General features: G+C 38.2%; 1 protein-coding gene across 4 annotated transcripts in view; it reads right to left on the bottom strand.

Annotated features, from left to right (window-relative positions):
- Positions 1–3,221: 3,221 nt before the first annotated feature.
- Positions 3,222–12,906, bottom strand: part of YIPF7 (Yip1 domain family member 7) — a 154,099-nt gene continuing 144,414 nt past the window's right edge. For 2 of the 4 annotated variants that reach the window (XM_060188112.1, XM_060188111.1), the window contains exons 6-7: positions 6,136–6,214; positions 5,895–6,002 (exon numbers count right to left, since the gene is read on the bottom strand). In XM_060188112.1, coding sequence (XP_060044095.1) covers positions 5,910–6,002; positions 6,136–6,214 — 172 coding nt within the window. In that variant the 3' untranslated portion in view covers positions 5,895–5,909. Of the gene's footprint in view, positions 3,570–5,852; positions 6,003–6,135; positions 6,215–12,906 lie in introns of those variants that run through there. The other 2 variants (XM_060188115.1, XM_060188113.1) reach the window with 2 other exon arrangements.

The following is a 12,906-nucleotide window of genomic DNA, read 5'->3' as shown; positions in this document are numbered from 1 at the left end:
TATTGCCCTTGTTGATGCAATTCGTTGTTGGATAGGACAGAGAGAAATGGAGAGAGGAGGGGAAGACAGAGAGGAGGAGAGAAAGATAGACACCTGCAGACCTGCTTCACCGCCTGTGAAGCGACTCCCTGCAGCTGGGGAGCCAGGGGCTCCAACCGGGATCCTTACGCCGGTTCCTGCGCTTTGCGCCACATGCGCTTAACCCACTGCGCCACCGCCCGACCCCCTTCTGCAGGCTTTTATGAAAGCTGTCATGTAGACATATTTCACAGTCCAGATGGTAATCCTCCATCTCTACTCTCTTGAGTTTGAGTTGATAACAGATGATTCAAACTCTTCATCCTATTACACTGTTAGACTATCTGTTGGGATCCAGGACTTTCAAATAAACAAATACACTTTTATCAGGCAAAACATTCCAAAAAGCTTAGAGATTACCTCCCAGCTGAAACCAATAGTCACATTTCTCTTTGAGTAAGGCCAAATCTTTACTACACAAGATGAAATTGCTTTTAACATTCTATTTCATTAGTTCATTATATTTAAAACATTATAATTTTAGCAAATACACAATATAATTAAGATATTTTATATTTTATGCCAAATCTTTGTAATCCTGAATTTATTTTACATTTATAGCACATTGCAATTCAGACTAACTACATTTTAAGTGATTTAAAACTGCTTAGAGTTAGTGGGTTGTCTGCAGTGCACTGTTGTTCTATGCACTCCTTATCCTTGCTGAAATAACAGTTTTATATGTTTCTTCTATGGTCACAACTACCAGTATGTTCCACATTTTTAACCTATCATAACAAATGTATCCATTGTTTTAGACTGCTTCTAGTACACTTAAAAGTGTTGTTTTCACCGGGATATGTTGTTTTCGCCGGGCTGGCTTCACGGGCAGGTAACAGACTACCAGGGACTCATGGTTGAGCTGTAGGCAGTATCTCTTTATTCATGCAGGACGCAGCACAATCTAAGCTGAGCTAAGCTTAAACTAAACTAAAGTACCCTAAAACTCACAATGCTGTCTTTATATATACTTGCCAAGTAGGGTGGAAACAGGATGTGACATAGAGAGGGTGGAGAGAAAAGTGACTGGTGAAAATCAGTGTGACAAAGAGAGGATCAGGGTGTGACAAGGAGAGGGGGTGGAGCAGGTGAGAATTCTACCACTAAACCACCAATGCCCTGGAGGGAAGGTGGTGCTTGTTAACAGAGGCCATGTAAATAGAATGAAGTGGCTATGCAAATAGAATAGTGTTAAGCAGGGGGGGATCTAAACCAAGTGAAACAGAAGGGGTTTTTAAAAGCAGAAATAGAAGATACCAACATAAAAGTAATGTTTACAAGGGACCAGGTAGTGGTGCACCTAGTTGAGCACACAAATTACCATGTGAGATGACTTGAATTAAAGCATTTGGTCCCCACATTCACAAAGCTTCACAAACCATGGAGTGTACTGCAAGTATCTATCCTCTCTGTCTCTGTGTCTCTCTCTATCTCCCTTTCTCTCTCTGTCTCTCTCTCTCTCTCTATTTCTACTTATGTTTCTCACCCTCTGTCAAAAGTAGAACATAAATAAGAAAGAAAAAAAAAATCCAGGAACATGAAATTGTTCAGGCAATGAGCCCCGTAATAATCCTGGTGGCAAAGGTAATGCTTAAATATTTATTTCTCAAAAATCAATATTGAAAGGCCTAACAAAGTAGAAAGGCAACTAGGGCAGGGTGGTGGCACACCTGCTTAAGCACACATGTTACAATGCACAAGGACTCAGATTCAAGCCCCCAGTCCCCACCTGCAGGGGGAAAGCTTTGCAAGTGGTCAAATAGGGCTTCAGGTGTCTCTCTGTCTCTCTTCCTGTCTATCTCCTCCTTCCCTCTTGATTTCTGACTGTATCAAATTAATAAATATAATAAAATTTTTGGGAAAAAAAGAGAAAGGCAACCCTCATGCATTCCCATTTGAAATCTAAATTCCACTTTCATTCTATGCATTCTTCACTTTTATGGTGTGTAAATTCTTCCTGTCTAAATATGGGTAGTGAATTTTATTTGGGGTAAAGAGTAGGTATGGGGTATTATCTAGATATTAGACAAGATTTATTTATTTATATATTTTTGCCTAGAAAATATTGACTTGTAAATCTATATTTCCTCTAGGGTGTATATTTATCATTTGATATTCTAATAATTAATTGTGACCTTTAATGCTTTTTTTTTCATTTTTCACAAATTGTTGCCACATCTGTTGCTCCTTTATTAGGATTCTTAATTCCTTTCTCTCTTCTTATAAGCTGAAAATGTGCTCTTTTCTTCTGTGTGTTACCCTGCTAACGTTTATGAGCTGATAATTAGTTGTGCTTGGTATTGCTAGAATTATTGTTCTTTCTTACAAAGATGCTGAGTTATTGTTTTCTTCTTAAATGTTTTTTTAAGATTGCCTTCTTTCAAGGCCATAAGTGATTCTCCATTAACACATTGTCTGATTTATTGAATTGGAAACATAAGTTCAAAATAAATTGCACTTTTTTGTAATTAGTGGCCTATCAAAAATCTCATCACTAGCCAATTCAATAACCTTGACCACATGACAGCAAAGTTAGTTGAATTTATAACTGATCCATCTTGTCATACTCTCAATTACTGTAATACAGTGGCATAGTATGGGTGACTTACTATTGACATTTATTTTTTAAAGTTCTTGGAATGAGAAGTCCAAGTCCAAGGAGCTGGCAGATTCCATTTCTTGCCAGAGTCTACAATTGTTTCCATATTTAGACTATTACGGATAATGCTGCTATTTTTAAAAGTATTAATTCCATCCATGATGACTAGTTTTGTGACCTCATCTTGCTCCCAAATACTCTACCTCCAAGTACCATCACTTTTAAAATCATTTCAAAATACGACTTTTTTCTTTTAATTTTTATTATATAACAATTCACATAATGAATTATGATATTATTACAAAGCAATGGTATGTGTGCATATGTGTAGTATAGAGTGTTATCCAGGACATATTATTACCTTAAAAGTGTCTGTTTGGTAGTACACCAGATTTAGAAATATATTTTGTAATGAAATAAAATTTAGGCATCGAATTAGAAGTTATATAAGAAAGTTAATGTTAAGAGGAAAAAATGCTTATTTCTTGACATTATTCCATTGTAATAATAGTAGGACCAATATTTTTAAATTAATTTTTATTTATAAAATGAAAATACTGACAAGACTATAGGATAAGAGAGGTACATTTCCACACTATGCCCACCACCAGAGCTCCATATCCAATCTCCTCCTTTGAAAGCTTCCCTATTCTTTATCCTTCTGGGTGTATAGACCCAGGGTCATTATGGGGTGCAGAAGGTGGAAGTTCTGGCTTCTGTAATTGCTTTCCCGCTGAACATGGGTGTTGGCAGGTAGATCCATACTCCCAGCCTGTCTCTCTGTTTCCCTAGTGGGGTAGGGATCTGGGGAATCAGGGCTCCAGGACACATGGTGGGGTCATTTGCCCAGGGAAGTCCAGTTGGCATCATGGTATCATCTGGAACCTGGTGGCTGAAAAAGAGTTAAGATATAAAGGACCAATATATTATAGAACTCCGAATGATAAGTTAATAATAACTTTGATTCTAAGAATAATGGTGAATCTAATAGGTTTCATAATGAAGTAAATTGAAAGTGAATGTTAGAAACAAATTAGGTCTAGAAAATCCTTGGTCTATCAGTCATAAGAACATTTACCTTCAAGATCTGGCTCTCCTCCCCTCCCCCAGACTTACCTGAGAGTAGAAACATCTTACTCAAGGGATTTCATCACAAGCCTCTAGCTTCACATCCAATGACTTAACCACTCGACCATAGCCATCAGCCATGCTAGGGGAAGGTTTCTAGTAACCTTAGCTTCTATCCATAATCACGAAAACCTGCAAGGACCCACTTCCTACTTCCAGTCACACCTTTCAGATGTTTTCTCTTCTTCATTTCACTCTTGCCCTCTTTCTTCCCTTTCCATGCCATATCTCAACTAAGACCAAACCATCCCTATGTACCCCACTTTTTCAAACTATCCCTACTTACCCCATCATTTTCCCTCTTTTCCCTTAGTAATGCTTTTGCTATTTTTGCATTTTTAAAGTTCCGCATAAATTCCTAAATAAGCTGTTCAATTTCCTAGAATTATGTCATTGGGAATTCAATAGGAATTCTACTGATTTTATAGATTGCAGACTGCTGCTGAGAATTAGCAAGGATCAGAGACTTCAAGAACTAAGGAGGGGACTGGTAGGGATTTGGAAGAACTGGGTAGTATTAGGGCATATTTATCTTGAGTTCCTTGGTTTACTGAAATGCTTCTATAAATCCACCAGTCACACCTAAAATAGAGACTGTAGCCAACAGAGGAGTTTCAAAGTTAACTGGAAAAAGTCTTTGGTATATGAGATTTGCATTATTTCTATAGGCAAGAGGTTATTTTTATAGATTGCCTTGGTCAAGTCAACAATTAAGGAAACCCTCGTGGTGGGTGCCAAATATTGGTGCTTAAAACAAAATGAAATGTTTTATAAAACATTTATTTTTGTCATTATCAGGGCCTTATGCAAACACAATTTCATCACTCCATACCAACTTCTTCATATGTAGATGTCAGAAAGAGAAATATTGAAAAGATACTGGAAAATAAGAAAACACAAAGCAAAACATGGACTGGTTTTGGTGTATTGTAACAAAGTAAAGGACTCTCGAGTTGGAATGGAGGGTTCAGGTACTGAAATATAATGGCACCTCACTTACGAGATTCAAACACAGACCTCTGGCTTCACATCCAGCCACTCAAATACTCACCCAGGCCCTTCAGCTATGAGGGGTGAAGGTTTCTAGTAACCTTAGCTCCCACTGATAATAAAGAAAACCTGCAACCACCCACTTCCTGGCTTTTTCACATCTTTGAGCTTCTGCCAGTATCACCTGGCCATTTGTATGGAGTATTTCTTCTCAAGATTATGAGGGGGGTGCCATTAATGTTGTTGGTGTCAAAAGAGACTAGGGTTCTCTTCCTTTAATCTGTTTAGTTGATTGAGATGTGTGTATGTGATGCATGTTTGTTGATAGGAGAGAGGAAAAGTAGAAGAGAATTGCTGTGTTATGTCCTTCGTGGTAGAAAGGGAGGTTGAGGATTGGTGTTGGGGGAAAGACTGTGGAGTTAGTTTGGTGTCAAGGTGTGGAGTGTGTGCTTAAGGACTTAAGGTTGGCTTAGTGGCCCTTTGAGAATAGTTGTGTGAGCCACCCAGAGAAGGAGCCAAGGAATCTCGGAAGAGGTGAAACATGAAGGAATCCTGGTGTCTGACACAATGTAGTTATCCGGGAGCACACTCAGCCTCTCATAGACAAGTACCTATGAGGGGTAGGGCAATGGGGGTGGTAGCCTCTCTGTTATGCACTTGGCAAAGCAGAACACAGGCCTGGGCTGAAAGTATTTTATCTAATACTCAAGGCAGAGTTTCAAAAATATTGAATGGTTTGGCATAATAGCTCACCTGGATAGTGGGTCTGCTTTGCTGTGCATACTATGTGGTACCCACCCCACTAGAACATTAATGGAAGATTTTTTGATACTACTCTCTCTCTCTGAAAAACCCAGCTTTTACTGAAGTGAAACCCTGGTAATAATAATAATAAACAGTATTGAATTCATTTATTAAAATCACAAAATGATAAATTCCCAAATCTCATCATCATCATTTCTCCCTGTCCCCCCAATTCTTCAACTTTATCTGAACTTTGAAATGCCACTTGCAGAAACAAATAGCTTATCCAAGGAAGATGTTTCCAAGGACAGTCTTGGGGCCCTGGAGTTATCAGCAACTAATAGTAATAACAGCAATTTAAAACATATCCTTAATCACTAAAAAATTGGGTCCCAGGGGCCAGGTGGTGGTGCACTTGGTTGAGCTCGCAAGGACCCAGGTTCAAGCTCCTCCTGGTCCCCACCTGCAGGGGAAAAGCTTTGTGAGTGGTGAAGCAGAACTACAGGTGTCTCTCTGTCTCTACCTCCCCCTTCCTCTCAAATTTCTGGCTGTCTCAAATAAATAATGATAATAAAAATTAATAAAAAGTCAGGAACCTCCACAGAAGCTGAATGCCCGTGTTTAGTTGTGCTCTTGAAATGGAATCCATTCTTGCCCTGCATTAGTTCTTGGGGACTAATAAGAGAAAACTATCCAGAAAAAGGTTACAAACTTGAGAGACTCATTTTTGCCATGGAGACAATAAGATGATGCTAGCGTGTATTTTCAGAACACAAACTTTCGTTATTTTTTTTTTTTCAAATGGAGAAACCCAGGAGAGGAGAATGTAATTACAGCAAACTGCTTAGCATGAACTGAACATGATCATATCAGAAGAACCAGGCTCAGAGTACTGTTTCTCCAAGACTGGAAATTCCACAGCCAGCTAGTGGCACACGCCAGACTGCACACATTATCACACATAAAGGCCTGGGTTCAAGACCCTGGTCCTCTTGTCCTGAGAAGTGAGACTTGACAAGCAGTGAAGCAGTGCTACAGGTGTCTCTCTTTCTCTTTAGCTCTCTCTTTCCCTATTTCTCTCTGCTGCTACAAAAAAAAGAGGAAAGAAAAAGAAAAGAAAAGAAAAGAAAGGAAAGGAAAAGAAAAGAAAAGAAAAAGAAAAAGGAAAAGAAAAGCCACCAGGAGCTGTGGAATCATCAACATTGTGGCACCAAACCCCAATGACTTGAGGCAACCTCTCCAGTTTGCAACCTGCTAGTAAAACACACACACACACACACACACACACACACACACACACACACACACACACACACACACCTGGCAATGTCTAGATTTCTTTATATTTCACTCATAAGTCGGGTTTAGTTTCATAAGGAGCTCTAAGTATATGTGAGTAGCTATATTTTTTTGTATGTATTTGTGGAATGCTGGAAAGAAGGAAGGGAGAGAGGGAAGGAGGAAGGTTGAGGGGTGCATCTTTGTTAGCACCTACTAGGTTTGGTTTTGTGAAATCAAAGGTTGAATATTATCTCAAAGACTTGTTGTAGAGTCTTGGAAAGAGATGCGTCTGTAGATAGGAAATAAAGCTGGACTGTTCTTAGAGGAAACAACAGAAGGAGGACATATTTAGCACAAAAGCCTGTACAATCTGAGCCCCTGTCCGACTGAGCTCACAGTCCATGGCTACAGCAGGTAACATTCTAAGCTGCTCTAACACAAAAGGTCTTATGATTATGCTCTCAATGGATATGACCTGTGATGGTAGAGAGAGGGATCTATTAGACATCTAAACCCATACTATCTATGGGGGGTGGGGGGTCAAAGGATTCCCTGTCTAGGACCCTGGGTGATGAGATATCCTGACAGTGACCAAAAAGGCCATTGTTAAGTGAGCTAGTCTCTTGCTCTTATACTGCTGTTATAGTTCTTTCTTTATCTGATGAGCTTAGACTTTTTCCTAGTTGTTAAAGCATTGACTGTCATTTGTTATATCTAAACCATGGGTTTATGGGAACTGGCCTCAAATTACGGAGAAAATAGGCCTAGGACTTTAGTGGGATCTGAGTTAGCTTCAAGCTTTTCTGCATTTACTTTTTGATGATTCCAATAAATGTTATCATAGAGACAGTAATTGTCCTTTACTTGATATATAATTTTTGCCAGTTTGGCCAATCGTATCATTTTTCTTCTAAAGCTTATAGTGCTGATGCTTTGTCAGAAGAGATTTAAAAAAGATGGAAGGATATATCTTACTTCATTTTGTATAGCTAATTTAATAGATACAATGAATGGGGAACATGAAGTTAGGGGCAGGAGAGGACAGTGTTTAGGCATAAGTTACAAATAAATGATCAGAGAATTGATCACGCCTCTTTTAGGCCGTTCTACTAGAATGCTAAGCTTGTTTGGTCTAATCACAGAGGGCTTTTGAGCACTTTTACCTTGAGGTCTATAATTGTCCTTTGTTTATGTCTGTATGTACACATGTACACAGTACCCTAGGTATCTAGTATCTGGTATCTGTATCTAGTATCTCTAACTTTGGAACTGGGATGTTTATCCATTGATAAAGATCTCCTTCACAAACATATCAAAACAATTTCAGATGGTTAAGAGAAACTTGAAATGACTTGAAGAAGTAAGTTAGAAGAATGCCTACTGAAGAACATCTTCCCCTCTTTTTTCAGATTCATTTGTGGAAATCAGAGCTGAATGATGACTTGCCCTCTCTTCTCCATCAAATTGAAGGTTGGCTCCAGGAGACAGAGAAGCTTATAGATAAAGATTTACCAGCTTCCTAGGATTACTTTGCAGCCATGACTCTACTACAAGAGAAAATTACTTTATTCAAGGTTGGGGTGGTGGTGAGGGGGAAGGTGGGAAACCATTGTAATTTGTTCAAGATTACCTGTGAGAAAATCACTATCATAAAAAGAGTGAAAGAAATATAATGGATGTTTAAGGGTATTTTAGAATATTTCCTGGCAATTCGAGGAGTCCAGAAGATTAACCCCCCCATTTATGAGCATTAATGAGTGCTTCATTAGTCTAAGATTGAAGCTAGAGTCCAGTAAGTTCTAAAGCAATCATTAATTCTGTTAAATAGAGGTAAAAAAAAAAAAAAGGGGGGGGGAGGCTAACTTAAAATGTAGAAAATAGAGTTCTTATCAAATAAGCATGAAATTATTTAACATGTGAAATTTGTAGAATTTAGGCCCATAAAGGAATGGAAAATATATCAGAAGACAAAAGATGCTGACAATGCTTTCTACTAAAGAAACTGCAGTCTCTCTCTCTCTCTATTAAATGTTCCAGTTTAGAGATAGGTGGTAGTAGACCTGGTTGAGTACACACATAGCCGTGTGCAATGACTAGGGTTCAAGCCTCTGGCCCCCATATGCAGGGATAGGGGGGAAACTTCATAAGCTGTGAAGAAGAACTGCTGGTGTCTCTCTCTCCCTCCCTCTCTATCTCCTTCCTCTTAATTTTTCTCTGCCCTATCAAGTAAGTTTCATACTTAAATGCTTCACAATTATTTTGTTATCCAAAATAAAATAAAGAGAGAAAAAAAAAAGTGAACAATGGATTTCTCATGTAGGCACCAAGCCCCAATGATAACCTTGCTGGCAATTAATTTTTTTTTTAATTCAAAAAGAGTTCTGGTACCAGAAAGTGGCGCACCTGCTTAAACACACACATTACAGTGCACAAGGACCCAGGTTCAAGTCCCTGGTCCCCACTTGCAGGGGGAAAGCTTCACGAGTGGTGAAGCAGGGCTGCAGTGTCTCAGTCTCTCTCCCTCTCTAACTTCTTTTCCTCTTATTTTCTCTCTGTCTCTAGCCAATAATAAAATATAATAAAATGCATTAAAAAGTTCTTGTTCAAAACCCTTATGATGAAAATATTCACAACACTGTAGCTCAAGAAAGAGATGTATGCTTACAAAAAGGAAATGGTGCAAACATGCACAGAACTAATGAGATTAACAAACCCTAAATTATAGTGCTTGTCAGTAACTCTGGTTCATGTTGAGTAATAAAAAAATCCAACTAAAAAAATTTCAACTAAATTAATTATAAAGACCAAATTGGCTTTATTAAGCAATCCATGAATTATACAGTGCACCATGAAGCAAATAAAAACATACTCCATAAAGCTCTGCAAATTGATAGTTTTTTATAGGCAGAAAGTGAGCAAGATAAAAGAAGAGGGAATTAATTCAGGATTAAGTAACCTAAAAAGAGTGGGGAAAGGTCTCATACAGATCACCTTATCTTCCTTTTGGAGGTAGAAAAGATGACTTCACTGGGGCTGATGAGAGAGTTTCATATTGACCAGTTTGACCTGTATTCCCAGGGGAAGTGGAAATTGCAGGGTGCCTGAGGCCCCCATTTGGTATTGAGTATTACTGGCATTCATTTAAACACTTCCATTTTGGGCCTGTTGCTTTCTTTTTTAAACAGTGTCGTACTAATTTTTTTCAGACTTTGATGGATAAATCTGACTATTATTTGAATATTCTGTCTATTTATTTATTTATTCCCTTTTGTTGCCCTTGTTGTTTTTTATTGTTGTTATTATTGTGTTGTTATTGATGTCATCATTGTTGGATAGGACAGAGAGAAATGGAGAGAGGAGGGGAAGACAGAGGGGGAGAGAAAGATAGACACCTGCAGACCCGCTTCACAGCCTGTGAAGCGACTCCCCTACAGGTGGGGAGCTGGGAGCTCAAAGCTGGATCCTTAGGCTGGTCCTTGCGCTTCACGTCACGTGCGCTTAACCCTCTGTGCTACTGTCTGACTCCCCTTATTTGAATATTCTGCTGGCATTTGAAAACAGAGATGAAAAGCATTTGCCATTGGTACTACCTAACAAGTTGGAGGAAATGTAAAGACGGTTTGTAGCTTGTCCCTTTGACAACTGCCAATTCCATTTAACTTGAGCACTACCACGGTGTTATAGAAGCCACAGTCTGGCCTTCTAGATAATCTCCCTTTTAGAACATATTCACTTTAATCTTGGTAACAGTCCCTTCATGTGTTTCACCTTTGAAATATTGTTATATATCTTGCCATCATGTTTGTTTTTCTTTTACTCAACAAAAAAATAATTAGGGATCATCTGAGCATCACATACTAAAATTAAAAAAAAAAACCTAAAGTTATATTTTAAAGTGTCAAAGAGATGCTACATTTGACCAATAATGTTAAACTAAAATCTAAAATCTACACTATTTTCCAGAATCAACAACATTTCAGGAAAAAAATTCATAACACTTCTAGAATTCCATTGCTATAAATGCTCAGTGCATGGTTTACTAAAGGAAATGAAATCAAAATTGGATATTTGGAATATCAAGTATGTGACCAAAGAATCCATGGAATTATTACTGGTAGACTGGCAGGTAAGCTGTTTTATTTCAGTTTTATTTCATATCATAATAAGCAACTAGTTTCTGTATGTGGACGCTGGATGTATTTTATTTTATTTTTGCCTCCAGGGTTATCTCTGGGGCTTGGTGCCTACAGTGTAAACCCACTGCTCCTGACAGCCATTTTTTTCTATTTTGTTGTTGTTGCTGGACTGGACAGAGAGAAGTCAAGAAAGGAGGGGAAGACAGAGAGAGGGAGAGAAAGATAGACACTTGTGAATCGACCACCCTACAGGTGGGGAACCAAGGACTTGAACCAGGATCCTTGTGCAGGTTCTTGTGCTTTGCACCATGTGTTCTTAACCTGTTTTGTTTGTTTGTTGCACATTTTTCTTTTGCAGGTTTTGAGAGGTAGTTTCTTAGTGTTTTTTCATTAACTTAAATATTACCTATGGAACAGAATTACAGGAAATTAAATAACCAACTGGGGAAAGTGTTAGAGAATGTAATGTTATTTACAACCAAGGAGTAAATTTAGAATTACCACACTAGCGGATATAAAAGCAAAATTTTCTTTGTGATTTCTATTTGAAATTCCTATATTCACTTCCTAGACATATTGGTAATATTTTCCCACTCACATTTAAATTTTTATTATTTATTTATTACTTCATAGAGACAGAGAGAAATTGAGAGGAGAAAGGGAAGATAGAGAGAGAGACAGACACTTGCAGCTCTACTTCACCACTTGTGAAACTTTCTCCCTGCAAGTGGGGATCAGGGGCTTGACCCTGGGTCCTTGCACTGTATAGTGTATACACTTAACCAGTTGCCCCACCGCCTGGCCCCCATATTCAGATTTATGAGTAGACACTCACTCATTCAAAACATAAATTTTATTAGTGTATCTTAATCTCAGCTTTTTAAATGTAAGACTGGGAGAAATAGTTCATGTGGAGGTGGTACAGGGAAAGTGTTGGACCTTGAAGTAGGAGGTTCTGAATTTGATACCCAGAAGCCCATGTGCTGGAGTGATTTTCTTGTTCTCTTTGCCTCACACTTTCTCACTAATAAATCTTTTTTAAAAAATGAGTGGGAAAAATAACTTACAGGAAAGCATGTTTAGGAGAGAAGTGTTGCAAATTATTTAAATATATGAGTTTATTTGTAAATAAATTATAAGTATTCAAAAAGTGTAATTTGTTTTTTTCTTGTTGTCTTTTCTTTCTTTTCCTTTCCTTTTTTTTTTTTTTTTTTTTTGCCTCCAGGGTTATTGCTGGGACTGCGTGCCTGCACTACAAATCCACTACTCCTGGAGGTTATTTTTCCCCTTTTTGACCTTATTTATCATTGTTGTTGTTATTATTGATGCTGTTGTTGTTGGATAGGACAGAGAGAAATGGAGAGAGGACAAGAAGACAAAGAGGTGGAGAGAAAGATAAACACCTGCAGACCTGCTTCACCGCTTGTGAAGAGACCCCCCCTGTAGGTGGGAAGCAGGTGTTTATCTTTCTCTCTCTCTCTTTTGTCTTCCCCTCCTGTCTCCATTTCTCTCTGTCTTATCCAACAATGACAACAACAATAATAACTACAACAATAAAACAACAAGGGCAGCAAAAGGGAATAAATAAATAGATATGTGATCCTCAAAATATTAAAATAAAAAAAAGCAAAAAGAGGAGGGTTCAAGTCCTAGAACATGATGACAGAGAAGGATCTAGTGGGGGTTAAATTGTTATGTGGAAAACTGGGAAATGTTATGCATGTACAAACTATTGTATTTTACTGTCAACTGTAAACCATCAATCTCCCAGTAACGAAATTAAAAAAAAATAAATAAAAAGCAAAAAGAACCTCAACAAGTGGCCATGTTCTTCAGTGGCCCCCATGTGTCTGTACATGACCTGTGTTTCTTTTCTCTAAATAAAGTTTGCTTTGCCTGATTCCTAAGAGCCCCCACCAGTCCTTCAATGAAACTACTGTGATAAACCAG

The sequence above is a fragment of the Erinaceus europaeus genome, chromosome 3 (assembly GCF_950295315.1).
Source record: "Erinaceus europaeus chromosome 3, mEriEur2.1, whole genome shotgun sequence".
Taxonomy (NCBI): domain Eukaryota; kingdom Metazoa; phylum Chordata; class Mammalia; order Eulipotyphla; family Erinaceidae; genus Erinaceus; species Erinaceus europaeus.
The sequence above is the reverse complement of the archived record's forward strand: the minus strand, read 5'-3'. Positions and strand labels throughout refer to the sequence as shown.